Source organism: Rhinoraja longicauda, chromosome 2 (assembly GCF_053455715.1).
Source record: "Rhinoraja longicauda isolate Sanriku21f chromosome 2, sRhiLon1.1, whole genome shotgun sequence".
NCBI classification, from domain to species: Eukaryota; Metazoa; Chordata; class Chondrichthyes; order Rajiformes; family Arhynchobatidae; genus Rhinoraja; species Rhinoraja longicauda.
The window spans coordinates 13,495,616-13,521,539 of record NC_135954.1 but is presented as its reverse complement, the minus strand read 5'-3'; the positions used below and the strand labels follow the sequence as shown (position 1 = coordinate 13,521,539).

General features: G+C 41.8%; 1 protein-coding gene across 1 annotated transcript in view; it reads left to right on the top strand.

Annotated features, from left to right (window-relative positions):
* Positions 1 to 25,924, top strand: part of stt3b (STT3 oligosaccharyltransferase complex catalytic subunit B) — a 94,467-nt gene that overhangs the window by 20,288 nt on the left and 48,255 nt on the right. Inside the window, exons 2-3 of the mRNA XM_078415120.1 lie at positions 9,869 to 9,977; positions 23,360 to 23,647. Coding sequence (XP_078271246.1) covers positions 9,869 to 9,977; positions 23,360 to 23,647 — 397 coding nt within the window. The remainder of the gene's footprint in view (positions 1 to 9,868; positions 9,978 to 23,359; positions 23,648 to 25,924) is intronic.

Here is a 25,924-nt window from a genome sequence, read left to right as displayed (position 1 = left end):
GTCTCCAATCCTCTGTCTCAAAGTTTTGTCTAGGTCTGACTAAAGTTTGTTGACTGAAACTTTTACTTTATTTCTCTCTCCTTAAATGCTCTCTGACCGATGTACATTCAGCACTTATTCCAAAAATATTTTGTTCTATTTTTCATTTAAATGGTATAGGTTTTGTGAATGTTCTTGCTGCGATGTTTCCATTTGACCCCACCTGAGATGGTACATCTCCTCACTCTTCCTTGATCAACTTTCACCCAATTTTTATCTACTCTCAAGTTTCTTAACACCCACGTAAAAATCCATGTTTATTAAGCGCAAAGGACTTTGAATAAGCGCCCTTCTGCGATTTTCAAAAGACATGCTTCATTCTTCCACTGTCTTCAGTAATGGTCTGACATTTAACTTCCCTTTTCTCTTGAAAATCCTTGCATGATCATTGCTGCTTGAATGCATTATCATTTACAAATTCTGTGCTATTTTATCCCCCCGTGACCTTAATTCACTTTTGGCCACCCAGCCTCTACCCAGCTTTTGCAAACAGCAGCTTCACTCAAAATAGAGATTGATTTGCATGATGTACTGGGCCGATTCTACACTCTCTGTAAATTATGGTCATGGTCTGAACACTTGCCAAACCAAGCTGTGCTGCATCTTGAATGGATGGTTTCTATGATGCATCTGTAAAAAATGGTGAATTGTTGGAAACATGTCAAATTTTCTTTGCCTTCTGAGAAAGTGAAGACATTGATGTGCTTTCTTGGCTGTGGCTTCAGTGTGGTTGGACCAGGACAAATTGGTGGCGATATTTTTGCCAAGGAACTTGAAGCTTCTAACCATGTCATCTTCAGCACCATTGATACAGACTGGGGTGCATATACCATCCCACTAACTGAGGCAAAATGTATAGGAAATAAAACTGCAGACGCTGGTTAAAATCGAAGAGAGACACAAAATGCTGGAGTAACTCAGCGGGTCAGGCAGCATCTCGGGAGAGAAGGAATGGGTGACGTTTCGGGTCGAGACCTTTCTTCAGTCTGAAGAAGGGTCTGGACCCGAAACGTCACCCATTCCTTCTCTCCCGAGATGCTGCCTGGCCCGCTGAGTTACTCCAGCATTTTGTGTCTACCACTAACTGAGGCTTTGGTTTGCTGACACTGAGGGAGAGATCATTGTCTTGACACCGTGTTACTAAACTTTCTATCTCCTTCCCGGACTCCATCTCATCATTCTTTGGGATTCGACCCACTGCGTGTATTAACTACGAACTTGTAAGTGGAGTTTAAGCTGATTTTCGTGGCACAGTTGCGAGCGAAAAAGGAGTACAGTAAGGGGCTGAGAACACAGCTTTGTGGGGCAATTATCGTGGAGGACGTTTTATCACTTATCCGACTAGAGTTTGAAGAGGTGTTTAGTTGTAATTATGTTGAAACTGGAGCTTAAGTGACTGAATAGGAGTCTAGAAATTACGTAAATGGGGGAAGATGCTTAGCATGTGAATTTTAATGCTGTTAGATGTTTGCATCAGTCGGAAGAAGGGACCCAACCCGAAAAGTGACCTAAGTTCTCCTGAGATGCTGCTTAACCCGCACTTACACCAGTTCTGTGTCTTTTTTCTGCAGATCCTTGTTTCGAGATTTTTGCATTCTTTAGTTTGACCAAATGATGCGAATTAGTTAAGGAATCCAGCTTGTGTTGACAGAATGAATGCATTCATTCAATCTATAAGTTGCTCCAAAACCTCTCTCAGTTCCATCTTCAGAAATATACCGTGTCCCTAATTCAGGGTTATGTCTAGTTCTATTCATTTATGCTTAGGCTGCTAACTCTCATTTTCAAATCCCTTCACTGTTACCTCTGTGTTTCTTCAAACATCTCCCTTTTGTAACCTTCCAAATCCATTTCTATTCTTCTATATTTCATTATTGCAAAGGGTTGTGCCACTTTCCATGCATAAGAATTTGTGTGAGTTACTTAAATGGAATACAGCAATGCCTTGATTTATGAACACACAGTTTAACAACTTTTACTACATTACCTACTCTTTGGGGTATACATCTTCAATTTGCAAAGCTATTTTTCATTAATACAAAGGGTTTGTGCCACTTTCCATGCATAGGAATAAACTATATCAAAATGCCCAAGAGCACATCCGTTTTGTAAATCAAAGGTGGCTGTAAATTATACTGCAAAAGTCCAACAAAAAAGCAGCTAAACCATTTTGGAAGAACATTTGAAAATGTTCAATAATTTAAAGTTCAAAGTTTTTCCAACAATGACTTTAGACAACATTTGCAAGAGGTCTTCTTCTGGCTTAAAGTTTTCATCAGAAAAAAAGATAAGAAAATGCTTACCCTTCAGCTCTTTTTCTAAAAACTTTGAAATGCTGTACTGTGTAAAGTATTGGAAGCACGAATATGCCAGTTCGAGCAACCTAAAATTTAGAAATAACTCAAAGTTCAAATTTAAGCCCTGTCAGGTTGCCACATAAAAGACATGAGAATGAAGAAAAGTGTTTTCCTCATTCTTTTGATCATTCCCATGAATCTCTTCTGATCCTCTGCAAGACTTTCACATCTTAACTAAGCATGGTGTCCAGAACTCGATACAATAATCAATTGTTGCAGAACCACTGTTTTATAATTATTTGTCATGAGTTCCTTGGGCATTTTGCTATAGTTGTGCCTCTATGCCTCAATTTATAAATCCTAGGATCATGTGTCTTTTAAAAAACCCCACAGTTTCTCAGTCTGCCCTGACTTTCAATGAAGTATGTACACGTACACACAGATCTCTGTTCCTGTACCCATTATAGAATTAGCTTACAATGCCTCTCATTCTTCCCGCCGAAATATAACTCTCCACATTTTTGTGCATTAAATTTCAACTGCCCATTCTGCTAACCTCTCCACATCTGTTGTAGCCTATTAACATCTTCCTTTCAGCTTACTATGCTTTCAGGCTTTGTGTGGACTGCATCATATTTTAGATAAAACAACGATTCTGGTTCCAGTTCCTGGTCAACATCACAAAATGGCCTGCCATTAATCTGTTTAACCTTCCTAAGTTATCAAGCCCATAGCAGCTGCCTTCCTCCAGCTTTGATAACCAGAGTTTTGCAATGATGCATCATATTTTCTAAGCCTAATGTTAGTTCTAGTCTCTGCATTTATACTGTATGATTTAAGTAGTCAACCCTGTCTGCTCTTCTGCTTTAATGCTTGTTCATTTCCTATTCCTTTTGATTTTATCACTTTATAACTTATAGTCCTCCCCTCTTCTGTAGAATTTCTGATAAATATTTTGTCATTCTCTTTTGTTTTATAGCTCCTACTTACATTTCCTGTTCCATGCACCCTAACCGCAATTTAACAGCTCTTTTGACAGAATTAAATAGTTCACTTTACACTTTCATGTAATTACTTTTTATTGCAACCTATCCTTCCCTGTCAAGGGAACAATGCAGAAGTTGCAAGATCAATTCATCCCAAAGAGGAGGAAAGATTCTAAGGGGAGTAAGAGGCACCCGTGGCTGACAAGGGAAGTCAAGGACAGCATAAAAATAAAAGAAAGAGAAGTATAACATAGCAAAGAAGATCAGGAAGCCAGAGGATTGGGACTCTTTTAAAGAGCACCAGAAGATAACTAAAAAGGCAATACAGGGAGAAAAGATGAGGTACGAAGGTAAGCTAGCCAATAATATAAAGGATGATAGTAAAAGCTTCTTTAGGTACGTGAAGAGGAAAAAATAGTTAAGGCAAATGTGGGTCCCTTGAAGACAGAAGCAGGGGAATTTATTATGGGGAACAAGGAAATGGCAGACGAGTTGAACCGGTACTTTGGATCTGTCTTCACTAAGGAAGATACAAACAATCTGTAATAACACCACCTTTGGTGGAGGATTGTAAATGATTGAATAAACCACAGTGCAGCTGTGCAACCATGAGTTAACTTGTTATTCTGTGTCTGAGCTCAAGATATCACAAATTGGCGACGAGAGTGGGATTGTCGAGTCCCCCCTTGTGTAGATAAGGAATTCTACAGAGGCACGGAGAAGGTTGTATAACTTTTGGTGTCAAGGAAAGCTGGAAATCGGTTCACAAGTTGAATTCTGTGAGACTGTTAAAAAATATATATCTAAAATGGTGCTGCCCAGTGGATATATCAGAAGATTGGGTGAGTTCCAGCAAAGCTGGGAAACGTTCAGTGCTTACATCGAACGTTTAGAGATGTTTTTTGCTACAAATAACATCACTGAAGTTGAAGCTTTTAATGCAGAATCAAGACGGTTGAATGAAGCAACTCAAACTAGGAAAAGAGCAATTTTTCTCACTGAAATGGGTCCTGATGTTTATGATACAGTAAATTATTTATTAGCTCCAGCCAAACCAAAGGACACGCCTTTGAAGGATATTCTGAAGAAGTTAACAGAACATTATGACCCTAAGCCCTTAGAAATAGCTGAAAGCTATCGTTTTGGAACGAGATGCCAACTTCCAGAGGAGGATATTAGTAATTTTATCGTGACACGCAAGGGGTTATCAATTCATTGTAATCTTGGAAATTTCCAAGACCGGGCGTTAAGAGACCGTTTCGTGTGTGGACTGAGAAGTGAGCGGATCCGAAGTAAGCTGATGACGGTATATGACCTGACCTTTGAAACAGCTTGTCAATGGATATGGCAGAAAGGGGTTCTAGAGAAGTCAGGACAACTTCTAGACAACCAGCGGAAGAGTTGAACAAGCTGCAGTCCAGCAAACTAAAGACAGATAAGTCGACAAAGCCACCAGAGAATCGTTATCCAAGTAAGGGTAGCAAGACGACAAAGTCATGCTATCGCATTTACTACAAACCCACCGACTCGCACAGCTATCTGGACTACACTTCTTCCCACCCGGTCCCCTGCAAAAAGTCTATCCCCTACTCCCAATTCCTCCGTCTACGCCGCATCTGCGCCCGGGATGAGGTGTTTCACACTAGGGCTTCCGAGATGTCCTCGTTCTTCAGAAAACGGGGCTTCCCCTCCTCCATTATAGATGAGGCCTCACTAGGGTCTCTTCTACATCCCGCAGCTCCGCTCTTGCTCCCCCTCCCCCCACTCGCAACAAGGACAGAATCCCCCTCGTTCTCACCTTCCACCCCACCAGCCAGCGGATCCAACATATCATCCACCAACATTTCCGTCACCTACAACGGGACCCCACCACTGGCCATATCTTCCCATCCCCTCCCCTCTCTGCGTTCCGCAGAGACCGTTCCCTCCGTAACTCCCTGGACCCTTCCTACCCAAACCACCCCAACCCCGGGCACTTTCCCCTGCAACCGCACGAGATGCAACACCTGTCCCTTTACCTCCCCCCTCAACTCCATCCAAGGACCCAAACAGTCTTTCCAGGTGAGACAAAGGTTCACCTGCACCTCCTCCAACCTCATCTATTGCATCCGCTGCTCTAGATGTCAACTTATTTACATCGGCGAAACCAAGCGCAGGCTCGGCGATCGCTTCGCTGAACACCTGCGCTCGGTCCGCATTAACAAAACTGATCTCCCGGTGGCCGAGCACTTTAACTCCCCCTCCCATTCCCAGTCTGACCTTTCTGTCATGGGCCTCCTCCAGTGCCATAGTGAGGCCCGCCGGAAATTGGAGGAGCAGCACCTCATATTTCGCCTGGGCAGTTTGCAGCCCGGTGGTATGAACGTCGACTTCTCCAACTTCAGATAGCTCCTCTGTCCCTCCATTCCCCTCCTCCTTCCCAGATCTCCCTCTATCTTCCTGTCTCCACCTATATCCTTCCTTTGTCCCGCCCCCCCCTGACATCAGTCTGAAGAAGGGTCTCGACCCGAAACGTCACCCATTCCTTCTCTCCCGAGATGCTGCCTGACCTGCTGAGTTACTCCAGCATTTTGTGAATAAATCGATTTGTACCAGCATCTGCAGTTATTTTCTTATATATCATGCTATCGCTGTTTGTGCTCACATCTAGCACAATCTTGTCCGTTCTTCAAGGCAGAGTGTTACTCGTGTCACAAGATGGGACACCTAGCGAAGGCTTGTCGAAAGGCTAAGCTGAAAAAAGGTTCAACAACAAGTAAGCTGCATTCTGTGGATCAACTGTAGGCAGAGGAAGAGCTTCTCGAGATATACACCATCTGCAGCAATGAGCTCGTAAACCGGAAGACAAAGAATGTGTCCGTGCAAGTCCAGTTGAATGGAGCTCATGTTAGCATGGAAGTCGACACAGGAGCATCTGTGAGCGTGATTCCAGAATTTGTGTATCGGGAGAAGCTGAGTCAAATTCCTTTGGAAGCTAAGCGAATCGAGCTACGTGGTTACTCTGGAGAGAAGATTCCAGTGTTAGGATGCGTACATGTACTAGTTAGGTGTAAGGAGCAACAGGCGGATTTGCCCCTCGTAGTTGTAAAGGGAGATAAACCTGCGTTGCTAGGTCGGAATTGGCTGCAGATCTTAAAGCTCAACTGGAACGAGATATTCCTCGTTCGTGAAGAATTAAAGTGTCCGGAGGACATAATCGAGCAACATCCGAAGGTGTTTAGCGACCAGGGGGAGCCAATCAAGGGGTACAAGGCGAAAGTAGGCGTGAAGCAGGATGCGACACCAGTGCATTGCAAACCACGGGTTGTGCCGTATGCTCATAAGGACAAGGTTGAGAAAGAACTGAAAAGACTTGAAGTGGAGAACATTATCAGTAAGGTAGAAAGTAGTGAATGGGCAACACCCATTGTAGTTGTACCTAAACCTGATGGTAGTGTTAGACTTTGTGGGGATTATAAGGTGACCGTAAACCAGGTACTTGAAGATAGCATACCAGATACCCTACCAACGGCAGAGGATTTGTTTAGCACCCTCACAGGCGGCCAAGTTTTCACAAAAATGGACTTGACAAATGCCTACTTGCAGTTGGGTGTAGGTGACGAATCTAAATCCAAGCTAACTATTAACACGCATTTGGGATTGTTTCAGTTCAATAGGCTTCCATTTGGTATATCATCAGTCCCAGGGATTTTTCAAGGGGTAATGACACAAATTCTAGAGGGAATTGAAGGTATGGTGTGTTACTTGGATGACATCCTCATCTGAGCCCCTGACAGGCGGACACATGATGAAAGGTTGGAAGTGGTACTCAAAAGACTTGAAACACACAGTGTAAGAGTAAAGGCACAGAAGTGTGAGTTCTTTCAGAACTCGGTAGAGTACTTGGGTCATAAGGTAGACAAGGATGGTCTACACACTACCAAGGGTAAGGTTGATGCGATCAAAAATGCTCCCAGAAACATATCTGAGATCCGATCCTTTTTAGGATTAGTGCATTATTATGGGAAGTTTGTGCCAAATCTGTCCACCTGTTTACATCCCTTGAATGAGCTTTTGAGAAAAGATGTACCATGGAAGTGGACACGTAAATGTGATCAAGCTTTCAAGTCATGTAAAGCTCAGTTGGCAGAGAGTTCAATGCTTGTTCATTACGATGTAAATAAGCCGATGAAGTTAGCATGTGATGCTTCACCATACGGTGTTGGTGCTGTGATCTCTCGTGTGTTCGAAAATGGAGAGGAAAGGCCAATAGCATTTGCGTCTAGAACACTCAATGCCAGTGAGAGAAATTATGCGCAAATAGAGCGAGAGGCTCTTGCATTGATTTTTGGCGTTAAGAGGTTTACAAATACTTGTCTGGTAGAAGGTTTGTAATCGAGACAGATCACCAGCTGTTGACAGTGATCCTAAATCCAAAAGCACACACACCAACTCTGGCAGCAGCCAGAATGCAAAGATGGGCATTGATATTGTCTGCATACCACTATGATATTCAGTATCGTAAGGCAGCAGAGCACAGCAATGCTGATGCCATGTCTAGATCATTTAAAAGACATTCAGAGAGGTATATGGAAAGGAAAGATTTAGAGGGATATGGGCCAAACATGAGCAGGTGAGACTAGTGTAGATGGGGCATCTTGGTTGGTATGGGCAAGTTGGGCTGATGGGTAGAAGGCAGGAGAATGGGGTTAGGAGAGAGAGATAGGTCAGCAATGATTGGCCTAATTGTGCTCCTATGACCTTATGAAAATATTCACACGGCCGGGTCTAGTCCCATCAATTATGAAAGCGCAACAGTATATATCCAAATTGGGCTGGTGGAGGATGTGGAAGAAAATGTTGAGATTTTTTGTATACAACTATGAGTGATGCCTTTTCACCTCATTCCTTCACACGCTCTTAAGGATCCAAGCGTTAGTTCCAGGTGAAGCAATAATTGTCGTACTTTTTCCAATCTAGTCGACTGTATTCAGTGCTCACAATATGGTCTCCCCTATGTTGGGAGAACCAAACACAGAATGAATGACAACTTAGAAACATAGAAAATAGGTGCAGCAGTAGGCCATTCAGCCCTTCGAGCCATGGCTGATCATCCAAAATCAGTACCCCGCACCTGCTTTTCCCCATATCCCTTGATTCCGTTTGCCCTAAGAGCTAAATCTAATTCTCTCCTGGAAACATCTAGTGAATTTTCTTCCATTGCCTTCTGTGGCAGAGAATTCCACAGATTCACAATTCTCTGGGTGAAAAAGATTTTCCTCATCTCAGTCCTAAATGGCCTACCCCTTAAACTGTGACCCGTGGTTCTGGACTCCCCCAACATGGGGAACATTTTTCCTGCATCTAGCCTGTCCAATCCTTTAATTTTATATGTTTCTATAAGATCCCCTCTCATCCTTCTAAATTTCAGTGAATACAAGCCCAGTCGACCCATTTTTTCCTCATATGACTTTGCAGAGCATTTTTGTTCGGTATGCAAAAGGAACACTGAGCATCCAGTCTCTTCTCACTTTATTTCCATTATGCTCCCACTCTTACAGACTCAGTCCACAGATTCCTATGCTGCTTCAACAATACATAACAGAAGATTATGAAAGAGCATTTCATCTTCCTTCGACACATTCTAACCTTCAAGAATTATTTCCCCAGCCATAAATGTGGCAGTTCCATTTTTTTCAATTTTTCTTTTCTTCACTCTTCTCTCTAACCTTTTTAAAAATAAATAAATGTTGCTTTAATAACTTTAGTCTGCACACCATCACAGACATTCCTTCTGCTCTTTCCACCCTTTTCACACTCTGCAACTTAAAACAAACTTGTTTTCCTACGTAAAGATAGACACAAAATGCTGTAGTAACTCAGCGGGTCAGGCAGCATCTCTGGAGAAAAGGAATAGGTGGCGTTTTGGGTCGAGACCCATCTTCAGTCCGAGAGTAAGGGAAGAGGGAAATTAAAGATATGAAAAGGTATAAATAACAAATGAATGAAAGGTATTTCCATGTTCTAATGAAAGAATCTGACCTTCCATCTATAGTTAGTACAGTTGGGAACCATTGTAAATTTTATGGAATAACATGCAGAGAATAACTTACACTTTATAAATCATGTTTGGTCATTAAGCGATATAAGTGGGAGATGACAAAGAAAATTGTGAAAACACCTCTATATAAAAACAAATCCAACTGGATTTCACAGAGGAATTGGTTGAATTATTTTAATGCTGTTATTACCTGACATAAGTTCAGCTCTCCAGCAGTGACATAGCACTTGATGCAATCAAGAATTTAGTGGGAAAAGTTGGTATTTTCTCATATTGCTTTGTCGAATAACTTTTCAATTTTATAGCTTTTGAACAACACATGGGAAATGCTATAGGTTTCATAATAGGATAGAAATATGGGTGAATGTTTTATGCATTTGCCAGCTATTTAAATGATCTCAAAATTTGCAGTTGTGCCTATAGCCATTGTATTTCAAGATGAGTCACCACAGGTAAGATTGATCTTATTGTTGCATAATTGTAACCGTTATTTTTATGTTTTGCAGGTTTAATTACCGATCTACACATTATCTTGCATCCCATGGATTCTATGATTTTCTAAATTGGTTTGATGAAAGAGCATGGTATCCTCTAGGAAGAATAGTTGGAGGAACGGTAAGAATGGAATATTCTAAAAATATTGGTGTTTAAATATTCATGCAGTCAACATGAAGTGAAAATTTAAAACTTTTCATGACTGGTATTATTACATTGTTGGGTAGAACAAGTTGTACCATAAAATACAGGATCTGATTTATTTTGTTTAGTAACATTTTTATCAACAGGATATGATAATTCCTTAAATTATCCCAACATTCCTTATCACTAACATGAATAAATCCATTGTCATGTTTCGGAGTATTCCATAAAGCTGAATAAGCATTTATGAATATTGTATATCATGATGTGGTGGGAAGAGTGGTTAGTTTGAAGATTGGAAGAGTCGTAGCAGCAAGTAGTAATTACACTGAGTAATAAGTTACATTCAGCAATAAGTAAATTGAAATAATTTGCATCGACTTGCGTACTCTAAGAGCCTTCACATTGTGTGCGGCATTAATCATCAGTGAGTTGAATTTCCTTGAATGTATTTTTACAGGCACTTGACTGTCCCGCAAAGAAGGGTGTCTCAACAGGACTATTGTAGGCTGGGCGCAGCAAGATGAGGCACAGAGGTTGAGTTGGTTTCTTAGAAATGGCAGTTCATAATTAGAGGAAAGCAAAGAATGGCACAGGTCCAGCGTGTGGAGCTCCTGGAAGGCAACATTTGAAGCCTTTGTCTTGTTGGGATCTTCCTTCACTCAATGCTTTCTTGCATCTTTTTGAATAGAAATTTGTGGTCCATCTCTCTTTTTTCATTGGGATGTATTTTCACATTTCCGAAGTTTATTTTTAGTACACACTAACCAGATAATTAAAGACAGTTATATGTAGGAATATTCGCATTTTCTGTTCTGTTGTCTACTATTCCTCTCTCTAGACTTCATTAACACAATAGTTACAAATAGAGTAACAGCATTCTCAAGTATTGTATTGCTTAGCTGTTGCTTTCATCCAAAGAGTGGTCAAATAGGAAATGTCAAAAATATTACACTTCACATGTCAAATGTCTACCATAGACTTCAGATCAACCAGTCCTCAGAAAGGACTTTTAACAGTCAGAATCTTCTTCCCAGGATGGAAAAATCAAATACTTGAGGGCATAGCTTTAAGGTGAGGGGCAAAGTTCAAAGAAGGTTTGCAGGGCAAGTTTTCTCTTCCACAGAGGCGGGGGGGGGGGGGGGGGGGTAGTGCCTGGAACCCCTTTGCGGAGGTGATGGTTGAAGCAGATACCTTCGTGGCATTTAAAAGACTTTCCATTAGGCATATGGATATGAAGGGATAGGGGCTGTGTGCAGATAGAAAAGTGACAGCCTTGACATCATGTTTGGCACATACATTGTGGGCCAAAGGGCCTGTTCTTGTGCTGCACTGTTCGATGTTCTATAAGTGAGCCCATCACTTGAAATGTGAATGAAAATGAAAATTAGCGGAGATGCTGCCTGTCCCGCTGAGATACTCCAGCATTTGTGCCTACCTTCGATTTAAACCAGCATCTGCAGTTCTTTCTTACACATTTTGTCTGCTCCACTGTGGAATTTCTTCACGGTATTTCTACTTTGAAGAAGCTCTCCTCCCTCCGATGTGATTCCTCTTTCCCTCTGACTCTACGACCACATCTGAACCCAGACCCGTTACCACAGCCACCTCACTCAGACCTGCAATGGACCCCAACTGCACTTCATTCAACACCAGATCCACGCCCTCAACAAACGCTTTCTTTCCTACTTGGACTCCACAAAGGATCACAAACTTGCCCGCCTCCATCCCCCCTGATCTCCCCGTTTCTGCTATGGAACGTTTTTTTAATCTTCTCCCCAAAATAGTCCTCGTGCCCCCCTCCTCTCTGAACACCCACCATCCCCTCACCAGACATCACCTCGGCCTCCATCTACTCACCTGCCTTCCTCCGACCCCAACCCCCACCCTTGCCGTGTTACCTGATCTTCCGGTTGCTCAGCACTTCAACTCCCCCTCCCATTCCCAATCTGACCTTTCTGTGACTTCTCTAATTTCAAATAGCCCTTGCTTTCCCTCTCTATCCCCTACCCCTTCTCAGTTCTCCCACCAGTCTTACTGTTTCCAGCTACATTCTATCTTTGTCCCGCCCACTCCCCTGACAAGGGTCTTGACCCGAACCATCACCCATTCATTTTCTCCAGAGATGCTGCCTGTCCCGCTGAGTTACTCCAGCATTTGTGTCTACCGTCGAAAATTAAAAAAATTGTTCCTTTTGTATGGTAATCGTTCTTAACAAGTTGCTTTAAGTGCTATTATTATGGGGCGGGGTGTGTAATTTAAGGCTGGAAATTACAAACATGCCAGGTGGAACTGGACCCGATAGCCTTCAGCGAACAAAAGCAAGCTGACTTTCATATCAACTGCATGGATTGGATTTGAACTTTGATTTGAAAGGACATTGTGGAGATTTGTCATTCAATTACCCAAATTTTAAAAGTTCTCGATCTGGTCTTCTGCTCTTGGTACAGGTACAGTTATAGTTTAATTTATTGTCAGGTATACAGTGAAAAGCTTTTGTTGCGTGCTATCCAGCCAGCAGAAAGGCAAAACATAATTACAATTGATCTTGGGAGAAGATCATTTCTCTGTTAAAGATCTAAAACATGGCACATTCTCATCTCCCAATATGGAAACTGGAGAATATAACAGGGGATCTAGGTGATGGCTAACTCAAGACCATCTTCAAGCTTTGTACAAGGTATTGGTGAGACCACATTTAGAGTGTTCACTGGAAGGATGTCGTTAAGCTGGAAAGGGTCATAAGTGATAGGAGCAGAATTAGGCTATTCGGCCCATCAAGTCTACTCCGCCATTCAATCATGGCTGATCTATCTCTCCCTCCTAACCCCATTTTCTTGCCTTCTCCCCATAACCTCTGACACATGTACTAATCAAGAATCTATCTATCAAATAAGATTCTCCAGAAAGGATTTGCCAGAATGTTAGCGGGTCCAGAGGTCTTGAGTTATAAGAAGTTGGATAAGCTGGGGCTTATTTCCAAGGAGTGGAGGCTGAGGGATGTCCTTATAGTGGTGTACAGTATAATGAATGGCATAGATAAGGTGAATGGTCACAGTCTTTTTTCCCAGGGAACAGGAATCCAGAATTGGAGAACATAAGTTTAAAGTGAGAGGGGAAACATTTAAAAAAGAGACCTGAGGAGCAACTTCTTCACCCAGAAGAAGCAATACATTGTCAATGTTTAAATGGCATTTAAATAGATACATGGAAATGAAAGGTTTAAAGAGGTGTGGGCCAAAAGCAGGAAAGTAAGTCTTGCTCAGCTATAAAACCTGGTCGGCATGGACAAGTTGGGCAAAAGGACTTGTTTGTGTGCTGTATGACTGACTCGAAAGAGACAAAATTAATCAGAGGGCTCTCCCTCCTCTTTGCTATTTGGAAAGTCGAGAGTTCTTGACTGCTTTCCTTCATTAGCTGAAGAGCTGTTCCCTGAGCCACAATGAGAATTCTGTTCACCTAGAGGCTTAATAAATATAATCTCCTTGCTTGAAGAGCACAGTGATGCAGCTAGCAAAGCCACTGCCTCCCAGCAACGGAGACCCAGATTCAATCCTGAACTATGTGCAGTTTATGACCGTGGTGGTTTCTTTCAGGTTTCAAGTTTCCTCACACATCTGCAAGATGTGCAGGTTGGTAGGTTAATTGGCTGCTGTAAGCTACTCCTGGTGTATAGGTGAGTAATAGAATCTGGGGGAAGTTGATGAAGATGTGAGGAGAATTTTTTAAAAATGGGAGTAATGTTGGATTAATGTAAATGGATGGTTGATGTTTAGCAAGACCCTGGTGGGCTCGAGGGCCTATTTCTGTGCAGTATCCCTCTATGACGATGTGACTTAATGCAGGGCAAAGTGCGATTTACTCTATGGGCCTTTTGTTTTGACCTTGACTCAATCAGCCAAGAGACACTGAAGGTGGAAATCCTTCTCAGTTTTAGATGCCCAAAGAAATTTGATCCTGTCTTGCGTCTGCTTTATGCCATATGGTCTGTGATTATACCCCTTGGTACAGCAGCAGTTCCAACCTCAGTGAAGATTGGTGTCAAGTAAAGCTAGGTCATTGTCTCAGCATTTAATCTTTCATGTTGCCATACAACATTTGGCCTCCCACAGGTTTCTTGCTGGAATGGGGATAATCTACAGGCCAAAAAGAAACTGTTGAACCTACATTCCCTACATTCCAGAACCAAGGTCACACCAGTTTTTATCAGGTGGCTGCAGTTTGCAGTTTTGTCTTGTGCAAGTGGATGTTCAGAGCTCCCAGTCGTTGGTCTCTGGAACAGCCTCTTCCTCTTCTAAATAGTCCTTCAATAAGATAGGATTCACCTCTACCCTAAGGGACTGTAGATGCTGGTTTACAAGAGAAGGATAGCGGAGTCAGGGGGTATGGGGAGAAGGCAGGAACGGGGTACTGATTGAGAATGATCAGCCATGATCACATTGAATGGCGGTGCTGGCTCGAAGGGCCGAATGGCCTCCTCCTGCACCTATTGTCTATTGTCAATCAATCTGGAGAAGGGTGCCAACCTGAAACACCACCTATGCATGTTCTCCAGAGATGTTGCCTGACCCGCTGAGTTACTCAGGCACTTTCTCATCATTTTTTTTAAACCAGCATCTCCAGTTCCTTCTTTCTACTTGTCTCTGGAACTGTTGTGCTACAATGCTGAGAATTATATTCTGCAGAATCTAGCATTTCCTTTGCTCTACCCATTACCTGAGTTCGGCTTGATGTATCTATATATAGTATTATCTGATTTGATTGGATAGCATGCAAAATAAAGCTTTTCACCTTACCTCGGAACATTTGACAATAGTAAACCTAAATCTTAAATAAGTGCCATTGCATTGTGACTGACCGCTACCTAATCTAAATTGCCAGTGTTATTTTCCTAGCATTGTTTTTCAGCCCTTAATTTCCTTTCAGTTTAAAATACTGGTGTTCAATTCATTTTATGATCACTGGTAGCTGGAAGTGATGGTCATTAACTAATCTTGTCTCTTTGCCCAATACTCCTTAGATACAATAGTGGTGCTTAAGAAGCTTTCAGATAGGCACTTGGCAGTGCATAGAGGGATATGGATCATGTACAGGCTGATGAGATCAGATTAACTTGGTATCATGTTCAGCACAAACATTGTGGTTCCTGTGCTGTACTGCTCTAGAGTCATAGAGTCATACAGCATGGAAGCAGGCTCTTCGGTCCAACTTGATCACATTGGCCAATTGTCCCGTCTACACTAGTCCCAGCTGCTTGCATTTGTCCCATATTGCTCTAACCCTGTCTTATCCATGTACCTGTCTAAATGTTTCTCAAATGCTGTGATAGTACCTGCCTCAACTACCTCCTCCGGCAGCTCATTCCATACACCTACCACCCGTTGCATGAAAAAGTTATCCCTCAGGATACTAGTAAATCCTTCTCCTCTCACCTTAAACCTATGTCCTCTGGTTCTCGATTGTCCTACTCTGGGCAAGAGACTCTGTGAATCTACCCGATCTATTCCTCTCATGATTTTGTACACCTCTATACAATCACAGCTCATCCTGCGCTCCAAGTAATAGAGTCCTACCCTGATCAACCACTCTCTGTAAGAAAATAACTGCAGATGCTGGTACAAATCGAAGTTATTTATTCACAAAATGCTGGAGTAACTCAGCAGGTCAGGCAGCATCTCAGGAGAGAAGGAATGGGCGACGTTTCGGGTCGAGTCCCTCTCTCTATAGCTCAGGCCCTTGAGTCCTGGCAACATCCTCGTAAATCTTCTTTGCACTCTTTCCAGCTTGACGATATCTTTCCTATAACATGGCGCTCAAAACTAAAAACAATGCTCTAAATGTGGCCTCGCCAACGTCTTATACAACTGTAATATGACCTTCCAACCTCTATACAGTGCTCTGACTGGTGAACGCCAATGTGCCAAAAGCCTTTTTGACCACCTGAGATGCCACTTTCAATGAACTGTGTATCTGTTCTCTTAGATCCCTCTGCTCTACAACACTCCCCAGAGCCCTCCCATTCACTTTGTAGGTCCTGCCCATGTTACTTCCTAAAATGCAACACCTCACATTTCTCTGTATTAAATTCCATCAACTATTCCTCCGCCCACTTGCCCCACAGATCAAGATCCTGCTGCAATTTTTGACAACCACCTTCACTATACAATACCGCCCACTTTTGTGTCATCTGCAAACTTGCTAACAATGCCATGTACGTTCTCATCCAGATCATTGATATAGATGACAAACAGCAAATGGGCCCAGCACCGAACCCTGAGGCACACCACTAGTCACAGGCATCTAGTCTGAAAAGCAAGCTTCCCCCATCACTCTCTGCTTTCTTCCATTAAGCCACTTTTTTAATCCATTCAGCTATTTCTCCTTGAATCTGATGGGATCTAACCTTCCAGAGCAGCCTACCATGCGGAACCTTGTCAAATGCCTTACTAAAATCCATGTTTACAACGTCTACAGCTCTGCCTTCATTGACTTTTTTGCTCACATTCTCTAAAAGCTCAGTCAGTTTTGTGAGACAAGACGTCCCACATACAAAACCTTGTTGACTATCCCTAATCAGCCCTTGTCCATCTAAATGCATGTATATCCTATCCCTCAGAGTACAGTAGTCACTTTCTGACCAAGATATTAAGCTCACTGGCCTGTAGTTCCCAGCCTTTTCCCTGCAGCCTTTCCTGGATAGAGGCACAACATTTGCCCCGCTCCAGTCATCCGGCATCTCGCCTATATTTAACGACGACTCATAAGTCTCTGCTAGGGCTCCTGATTACTCTCTAGTTTCCCACAGTGTCCTCGGATATATCTGATCTGGCCCGGGAGATTTGTCCACCTTCATACTCATCAGGACCTTCAGCACTTCTGCGACCATTCTATGTTAATACCATGTTTTTATTGGGTTGTCAACAATTCTTCTCGGTTCCAGAAAGTGCTGTTCTAAGAAATTATCTTGAATACCCTACTCGGTAAACTCCTAATCTAGTTTACCTTTGCCCATCTTATTTTTCTTGTACATGTGTAGATTAAAATCCCTTCCTTCATCTACAAGCGCACTATTAATATTTAAGTTCTGGTGAAGTTGTTTCATTTGGCCCCCGCGTGGTGACATTGTGTGTCTGATCATTGAAAACTTAAAACATTTCCAGTACTTGGAACATTTGCATCAAACAAAAGACCTTACTTAGGAGGCAGTCCCATAAACTTGTTTATTCAATGGGGTCATGATGCCTCTTTCATCCATGAACCTCTTAACCCTCAATTCCCTTCATCTATCAGTCTCTTTCTTGAATATGATCAACAACTGAAACTCCACATTCCAAAGATTTACTACACTTTTGGCCAGTAATTTTGCATCATATCTGTCCTGAATAGCAGACCCCTTATCGTGATACTCTTTACTACTACTTCTCAACATCCTAGTCAAGGGAAACGTCATCTCTATTTATCCCCATTAAATCTTGTTTAAAAGAAAATGTAGATTACAATGACATTTATCTTCAAATCCTAGAAAGTATAGACCAAGAATCCATAATCTCTCTGTGTAGCATAGTCATCCCTCCCATCTCTGGAATCAATTGGCTGCACATTTGCAGTTGCATACATGTCCTACTTTAGGTAGAGAACCCAAACCATATGCCAGGTGCGATAACACCACCATCCCGTGTAATTGCATTCGGGTGGCGCAGAGGTAGAGTTGCTGCCTTACAGCGCCAGAGACCCAGGATCGCGCCTGACTAAGGGTGCTTGTCTGTACTGAGTATGTACGTTCTCTCCCTGACCTGCATGGGTTTTCTCCGGGAGCTCCGGTTTCCTCCCACACTCCACAAAGACGTACAGGTTTTTAGACTAATTGGGTTGGTAAATTGTAAATTGTCCCTAGTGTGTGTAGGATTGTGTTAATGTGTAGGGATCGCTGGTCAGCGTAGACTCGGTGGGCCGAAGGGCCTGTATCTGGGCTGTATCTCAACTAAAATAAATGTCTTTGTTAGTCCTGTCGAATCATCTTGTGCTCCTCTTAAATGTTTATGGCATCTAGACATGACTTTTTCATGATTTGTTTACAAGAGAGGATGCCATGGTCCCTCTGGAAATCAAAACTTTTCAGTCTTTCACTATTAAAAAATATATATCTTTTCAATAGTGTTTCAATCATAGTGGATGACTTAGCATTTTTTGCAATATGTTCCATTTGTCATCTGTCTTTGCCCATTCGCTGGTCTTTCACTTGATCTGCTCACTCAGTGCCAATTCCTTGTGCTTTAATTTTTTAGATTTAGAGATTTTGGTGCCTTCATTGAAGGGCTTCTGAAAGTCCAAATGGACCACATGAACAGTTTAGCCCATATGCATTCTACTTGTCACAACTTTAAACGGGTCTAAAAGACTTGTCAGACATAGTTTCCTTTTCATAAATCTGTGTTGACTCTGACCAACAATATTATTTATCCCAGATGTCCTTTTGCCATTTAATAAAGGATTTTTCCAAACACTGGTATCTGACCAAGTTTCCCTTGTTCCTCATTTTCACTCGCTCTCTTGCTTTTACATAGTGCGATTATATTTGGTACCTTCCAACCTGTGAGGGTGAAAATTATTCTGAAATGTGTGGACTTGATAAAGATGGCAACCATGGCATTCACTGTCTACATTGCCACCTCTTTCAAAACCTTAGGATTCAGATCACCAGGTCCTGGAGATTTATCAGCCTTTAGTTCCCATTAATTTCTCCTTTATTGCTCTACATACTCTGTAGAACTGGTATTCCACATTACTTCTGGTGTATGTTTAGTGTCATTTCTCGTGATGATAGTCACAAGATATTTTTATTTCTATGGTTTTATTTTGTAAGGGACCTACATAAATTTTCCTATTTCATATATATGACATGTAACATCCTGATTTTGTAATTCTTGCTAAATTACTTTTGTATTCTACTTTCTCTTTCTGTGTTAATGTTCTGGTCCTCCTTTGCTGAATTCTGGAATTATCCTTCCTGCTCTTTTTTGGCAATCTTTTAGCCTTTTCCTTTGTTCTAATGCAATTTGGAACATTGCCTTGACTTGACTTGATGTAGTCACAGCCATGGTTAGAGCACTTTTTCAGTTACATTTTTGTGATTTTTTTTTTCTCTGTTGTGAATTGTTCATTTATTCTTTAAATGTTAGTCAATTATATGATCTGTTAATTAGTTTTCCTTTTGTAGTTTGCTTTGTTTAGATTTAGGAGCCTGATCTCGGGTTGAATTTTTTTTTAAAAGTTTCATTTTGATTTAACTTAATTAGGTAATACAGTCATTGCTGAATGAAGAACCAGTGCAAAGTTCTTGGTAATTTGTGATAGGGACTTGGCACCCTGCTATGCAAAGGATGTCGTTAAACTGGGATGAGTGCAGCGAAGATTTAAGAGGATGTTGCCAAGACACTAACTAGGGCCTGAAATGTAGGGAAAGGTTGGCCAGGCTAACACTATACCTTGGAGCACAGGAGGATGAGGGGTGATCTTATAGAGGTTTATAGAAGCATAGAAAATAGGTGCAGGAGGAGCCCATTCGGCCCTTTGAGCCAGCACCACCATTCATTGTGATCATGGCTGATCATCCACAATCAATAACCTGTGCCCAACTTCTCCCCATATCCCTTGATTCTACTAGCCCCTCAGAGCTCTATCTAACTCTCTCTTAAATTCATTTATAAGACCATGAGGGGGATAAATGGACTAAATGCACAGTCTTTTACCCAAACTAGGGGGATCAAGAACCAGGCTGATACCTGGTTTAAGCTGAGAGGGGAAAGATTTAAGAGGAACCTGAGAAGGTAACCTTTTTGCATGGGTATATAGAATGAGATGCCAGAGGAGGTAGTTGAGGCAGGTACTATAACAACATTTAAAAGACATTTGGGCAAGTACGTGGATAGAAAAGGTATGGAGAGATATGGGCCTAACACGGGCATATGTGACCAGTGGGGCATCTTGGTCAGCATGGGCAAATGGAGTCGAGGGGCATGTGTTAGTGTTGTATGGCTCAATGACACAAAGACAGAAATAAGAGTTTTGGATGAACTCCAACCAGGTTTAGGTTTATTATTATTGTCGCATGCACAGAGGTACAATGAAAAACATTGTTTTACTGTTGTCCAGTCAAATCAGATAATACTGTATGTAAATACAATCAAGCTGAATTGAAGTACAATGGGTAGAGCAAAGCAAAAGATACAGATGCAGTATATGGTTCTCAACATTGTAGCACACCAGTGCTAGAGACAAAGGCTGATGTCCGTGGTAGGGTAGAGCTGAATCAAGCAGTACCTTAGCTTATGGAAGAACCGTTCAAAAGCCTGATAACAGGGTACGAAGCTGTTCCTGAGTATGGCGGTGCATACTTTCCTGTTTCTGTATCTTCTGCCTGACAGTAGCAGGGGGAAGAAGGAGTGGCCTGGGTGGGACAAGTCTTTGATTACATTGGCTGCATTTCTGACGCAGCGTGAAGTGTAGATGGAGTTAATGGTGGGGAGTCTGGTTTGTGTGATGGACTGGGCCACATCCACAACTCTGGAATTTCTTGAGGTCTTGGACAGAGCAGTTCCCATACCAAGCCGACAGTATACTTTGGAGCAGTCTGCAAAAAAAGCAGCAACCACGATCAGAATTCCTGACAATGCAAAGCTGTCATATATTACCAGTTCTGGCAGCGCTGTGCGAGTTCCAACAATCTTCATACATGCCGCTATAATCATAGCAGAAAATTAAACTGCATTGTTAATCCATGAATTTTGTTACCTATTCACCAGTTTCTTTCTCATTAAAAGATGAATGCATGTCAAGAGGCCTTGGCAACATTGACACTTGTTAGATTTGGGACAGTTGGAATTTAAATTTCTGCATGAATGCGTCCCTGTTGGCCTGCTCGACCGTATCTGTATATTCACATAAATTAATGAACAGGCTTGTAAATCAGCATCGGATCCAGTAAATTAATTCAAGTAATTGATTTTTGTTTAAAATATATTGTTTTTCTATTCACTAAGCTCCTATAAAATAAAGCAGCCTACTTGTGAATCTCTGACTCTCCAAAGCTGCAGATCTGGGCGGTTTTGTCATTCTTTTTTTTTTTAAATGTCACCAATTCCTTCTCTCCAGGGATGCTGCCTGTTTCTCTGAGTTACTTGAGCATTTTGTGTCTATCCAGAGGAGTTTAATTTATTCTGACTTGTGACATGTCAACAGCTTCACTTCAGCAGTTCCTTGCAAAGATTATCAAAATCTGTAACTCTGTTAGAGAGTGGGGCTCAACTTCATCCGGCAACATGATGGGCCTGCCTCAGAGGGCACCCTGAACCTGCTACAGAACACAGACTGGAAACCGAGCCACTTGCAGGAAGGCTGGCTGCTCATTTTGTAATTTGCATTCAGGTGTTTAGTCATGCCCTTTGTTTACTGAGCTCAGTCACAGTCTAATTTTAAATTGTCGATTCCTGTTGCCTACTGAATTAAGATTTAACAATATGCAAATGGGAGGCATGGCAGAGTTGCTACCTCACAGCGCCAGAGACCCAGGTTCGACCCTGACTACGGGTGCTGTCTGTCCGGAGTTTGTACGTTCTCCCTGTGACCGCGTGGGTTTTCTCCGAGACCTTCAGTTTCCTCCCACACTCCAAAGACGTACAGGTTTGTAGGTTAATTGGCATGGTATAAATGTAAATTGACCCTAGTGTGTGTAGGATAGTGTCAATGTGCAGGGATCGCTGGTCAGTGCAGACTCGGTGGGCCGAAGGGCCTGTTTCCAAGCTGTAAGTCTAAACTAAACTAAATTGAAGGGCATTGTTTGAAAAGACAGCTGAATCTTTTTATGCACATTTTTATCTGTTAAGAACCACAATGGATTTGGTGAAGATGATGTCTGCAAAACGTTTGACAGTAATTCCCTGATTTCCACATTTCACGGTGCATGTCCTGCCAACCACAACACAATAAAATGCCCATAGGAATTCATCAGGTCTATGCAATCAAAATTTAACACTGAACCCTGAGCTTCTACCAAAGGCTTAGCCAGAGAAGTATATTTGAAATGAGAGGCTAAATGCTGGAAACTAACAGGCCAGATAGAAAGGTTCAGATTCAGTATTCCAGAGAGGGAAGGTTGAATGTCCAATAATAAAGGTGAAGAAAGTCAAAGGAATAACTTAATTTCTGGAAGGCATGAATAAGAGAAAGTATAAATTGCTCAGCTGAGTGCCCCAACACAATGAAGAGACAGCGCAAAGTGATCATTATGACCACCTTATTGTATAATCTAATTATAAACCAGTTTCCATCTTTCTCCATGTAAAATTGGAATCAATCACATATACATATGGCTCATACTTGTTACATGCATCAATCAGTAGCTTTAAAACCATCTGGCAGGTGAGAAACCTTCACAATTACAAGGTACAACTGTAACACACAAAACTCATTTGTGACTTGCAACCATCCATTTATCCCGTTTAAAAGATATATAGATGTAATATCTCTGCAGCCACACACCTTGTTAAATTTTGAGGAACCTCTACTGTGCCACTCACTCAGTTGTATAAAAGTTCATTACAGTTTGGGTTTTTTTAAGACACCGGTCATAATGAGTTTACATTAATTCCAAAAGTCTACTAATTCCATCTGCAGGAAACCCGTCACTAAATACACCATGGCTTCTCGCACAGTTGCTGGCACAAAATTATAGCCATGCAAATATTGACCAGACTAGCTCTTAGATTTTAATACGTTATGCACGTCTCTGGATGTCAATGATGTTAATCACTGTTCAAATCTGTTATGGCTTTGACAAAGCAAAGCTTCAAACCCAGCTGGAGCGACAAAATCTGGTTGAGTATCAACACCAAATCTTTAGAAACTATGCAAACTTTAGGAACTGTAAAATTTAATCCTACATTTCTCGTGCCCAGAGTGGGGGAATAGAGGACCAGAGGACATAGGTTCAAAGTGAAGGGGAAAAGATTTAATAGGAATCTGAGGGGTAACGTTTTCACACAAAGGGTGGTGGGTGAATGGAACAAGTTGCCAGAGGAGGTAGTTGAGGCTGGAACTATCCCAACGTTTAAGAAACAGTTGACAGGTACATGGATAGGACTAGTTTGGAGGGATATGGACCAAACACAGGCAGGTGGGACTAGTGTAGCTGGGATATGTTGGCTGGTGTGGGCAATTTGGGCCTGTTTCCACACTAGCACTCTGTGACTGTTTGGCTTTTTCTTAGATCTTTACAGTTTTTTTTAATTAAGTGCATGCAAAAATGTCATTAATTTAAAAATAACTTAATGTGATTATTGTGTTCCTATTTTCCCCTGCAGGTGTATCCTGGTTTGATGGTCACAGCAGGCTGCATTCATTGGATTTTGAACACGCTTCATATAACAGTCCACATACGGGATGTCTGCGTCTTTCTAGCACCTGTGTTCAGTGGTCTTACGTCAATATCAACTTTTCTCCTCACAAAAGAGTTGTGGAACCAGGGGGCTGGACTACTTGCTGCCTGTTTCATCGCCATAGTGCCTGGCTATATATCTCGATCGGTAGCAGGCTCGTTTGACAATGAAGGAATAGCAATTTTTGCATTACAGTTTACATATTACCTGTGGGTAAGTCATCTTACAAATCCAGCTCTGAAATCTGGAGAATGTTTATTCCCCTCTGTGCAAAATTGATGAGCAAGTTCCTATTTTTGTGAAGGTAGGAGCGATGGATAAAATTGGAATGATTAATCATTAAAATGGATCTACTCATTTAAAAGTTGGAACTTGGATTTAAATTGGTTTTCCTAGTTAGCAGCAAAGTTACATGGTACGGTATTGGCCAATGGATTTGTGTTTTCAAAACTGCTCTTGAAAATCTTTCTATGGGCTCAAATTAATTTGATATAGACAATAGACAATAGACAATAGGTGCAGGAGGAGGCCATTCGGCCCTTCAAGCCAGCACCGCCATTCAATGTGATCATGGCTGATCATTCTCAATCAGTACCCCGTTCCTGCCTTCTCCCCATACCCCCTGACTCCGCTATCCTTAAGAGCTCTATCTAGCTCTCTCTTGAATGTATTCAGAGAATTGGCCTCCACTGCCTTCTGAGGCAGAGAATTCCACAGATTCACAACTCTCTGACTGAAAAAGTTTTTCCTCATCTCAGTTCTAAATGGCCTACCCCTTATTCTTAAACTGTGGCCCCTTGTTCTGGACTCGCCCAACATTGGGAACATGTTTCCTGCCTCTAACGTGTCCAACCCCTTAATAATCTTATACGTTTCGATAAGATCTCCTCTCATCCTTCTAATTGATTAACTTCAGTTACTTTTTAACCTACATTCAAGGGCACATTGGTGATTCTGTTTGATCTAAAAATGGAATAAGTTCACTTTAAACTTTGCAACTGTTTTGTAATCATTGGTATTAAAGAAGATTAATAACACACTCTGATTTTGGAAGTTTACATTTGATGATGTGTGTTAAAATGTAAGGAATCCGCACAGTGATGGCCGTAACATCAGATTCCTATCCGTCAGTGTACTGGTTTTTAATCGTTTTTCTTTATATGCATTGTCCCTGAGCCACGTTTGTTTTGCGGGTCCTCGTGATCTGGGGCCATAGATTGTTAACTCCTATAGCAAAGCTAATGAGAGGCGGAAAGTTTCTATCTTTAAATCTTTACCAAGATTCTTGGGGGAGGGGGTGATGGAACAAAAATTATCAGGCTAGAAGGTAGGAAAATGGACTTTGTCTGCAAGAAACAAAGCAGAACTGCACCAACACTTATTTAAAAATGCTAGCGAAGCAGCTCCGGCAGCCTGATTTTTTTTAATGGGTTGTCCTATTTAAGAGAGAGTTAGATAGAGCTCTGGAGGCTAGTGGAATCAAAGGATATGGGGAGAAGGCAGGCACGGGGTATTGATTTGGGGACGATCAGCCATGATCACAATGAATGGCGGTGCTGGCTCGAAGGGCCGAATGGCCTCCCCCTGCACCTATTTTCTATGTCTATGTCGGCAGAGATAACTGCCTGAATGGATGGTAATTTATAGACCCTTAAATCGTTAAATTATTCATTTTAGGGAATGTACCATGGCAACACTTTTTTTATCAACCTACCTTATTGTTTTACTTTCCCCACAGTAAATGCTTACACAGCCATCCAATTTTGCAATCAAAATGTTGATTATATTTTAAAATGTTCTACTGGCAAGCCAAGATAGTGTTTGCTGATTTGCCTAATGTGGGGATTTGAGGTGGAAACTGTATGTCATCTAAATTTGAGTGCCACTTGTTGAAATATTTCAAGCTCTATGCACATTTTGCCTGATACTGGCTGGCAATAAAATTAATTGACTACAGATTTGTTCCCATTATGCACCGAAAAGCTGCATTCCAGAGAAATGATGAGAGTGTCTGTCCTTTATCAGTACGACATTTGACCAAAATTTACCAAGAGGCCCTGTTAAAACTGAAGTAAATGGGCATTGGGAGAAAACACTCCAATGTTAACATTTACACCATAACGCCAGGCATCAACCCTCTCCAGTCACCACCCATCCTTGACATACAGTATCATTAACACCATTGAGTATCCCTAAAACAGCCAAAGAGTCATCTTTAACTAGCTGAATCAGGTGCATAAACACAATGACCACAAGAGCAGAGAGGTGCCTCACCTTCTAACCAGTCGAAGCCTTTTGATCATCTGCAAAGCTTAAATAAGAATGTAGACCCTTCTTGACCTGAAACGTCACCCATTCCTTCTCTCCAGAGATGCTGTCTGACCCACTGAGTTACTCCAGCTTTTTGTGTCTGTCTTCGGTTTAAACCAGCATCTGCAGTTCCTTCTTACATAGATAAGAATGTGATTGATTACACTCGATTTGCATGGA